General features: G+C 56.3%; 1 protein-coding gene across 1 annotated transcript; it reads left to right on the top strand.

The window, feature by feature from the left end:
* Positions 1 to 270: 270 nt before the first annotated feature.
* BO79DRAFT_133246 (uncharacterized protein) lies at positions 271 to 492 on the top strand (the record flags this gene model as incomplete). Its single annotated transcript, XM_025677985.1, has 1 exon — positions 271 to 492. A coding segment is annotated over one exon (222 nt), but the record flags the coding sequence as incomplete, so codon positions are not given.
* Positions 493 to 499: the final 7 nt, after the last annotated feature.

Here is a 499-nt window from a genome sequence, read left to right as displayed (position 1 = left end):
CTTTTTTCCGTTCTGGAGAGAGAGGAGGAGGAGGAGGAGGGGAGGACCCAGAAAAGTCAGATTGTTGCTACCCTCGAATGAGCCAATCTTGGGTTTGGTTCCGACACAGGAACAGTCAACCGAGTTGGGAGGGAGCCAATGGAAAGGCGGAGGGCCGAGGGAAGATGACGATTTTCGGTCGGCGCGCGATGTTTTAGCCCCCCCCGACCGCATCCACTCGATCTCCTCGAAAAACCGGGTCCGCCTCTCTGTTTCCCCCCACATGCTTTTTTCCCTTTGCGCCAGAGCCCCCACCCCGTTTTTTGCCGAGAAAGACTTGTCGATTCTTGGTCGACTCTTGTTCCTATACCAAGGCGAAATACGATGAGCTTCGGTATTTCTTCTCTGGCTTGTCGCCTTGGCGCCGAGTTTTCGCGGTCAGTGCGGGTATACCGGAACGCCATTGACGTAGTTGGCCCGGCAAAAGATGGGGGACTTCACGCAGGGTTTTCCCGGGGGG

Source organism: Aspergillus costaricaensis, assembly GCF_003184835.1.
Source record: "Aspergillus costaricaensis CBS 115574 unplaced genomic scaffold BO79scaffold_71, whole genome shotgun sequence".
In the NCBI taxonomy this organism is placed as follows: Eukaryota; Fungi; Ascomycota; class Eurotiomycetes; order Eurotiales; family Aspergillaceae; genus Aspergillus; species Aspergillus costaricensis.
Note: the sequence above shows the minus strand (reverse complement) of the source record. Positions and strands in the feature narration are given on the sequence as shown.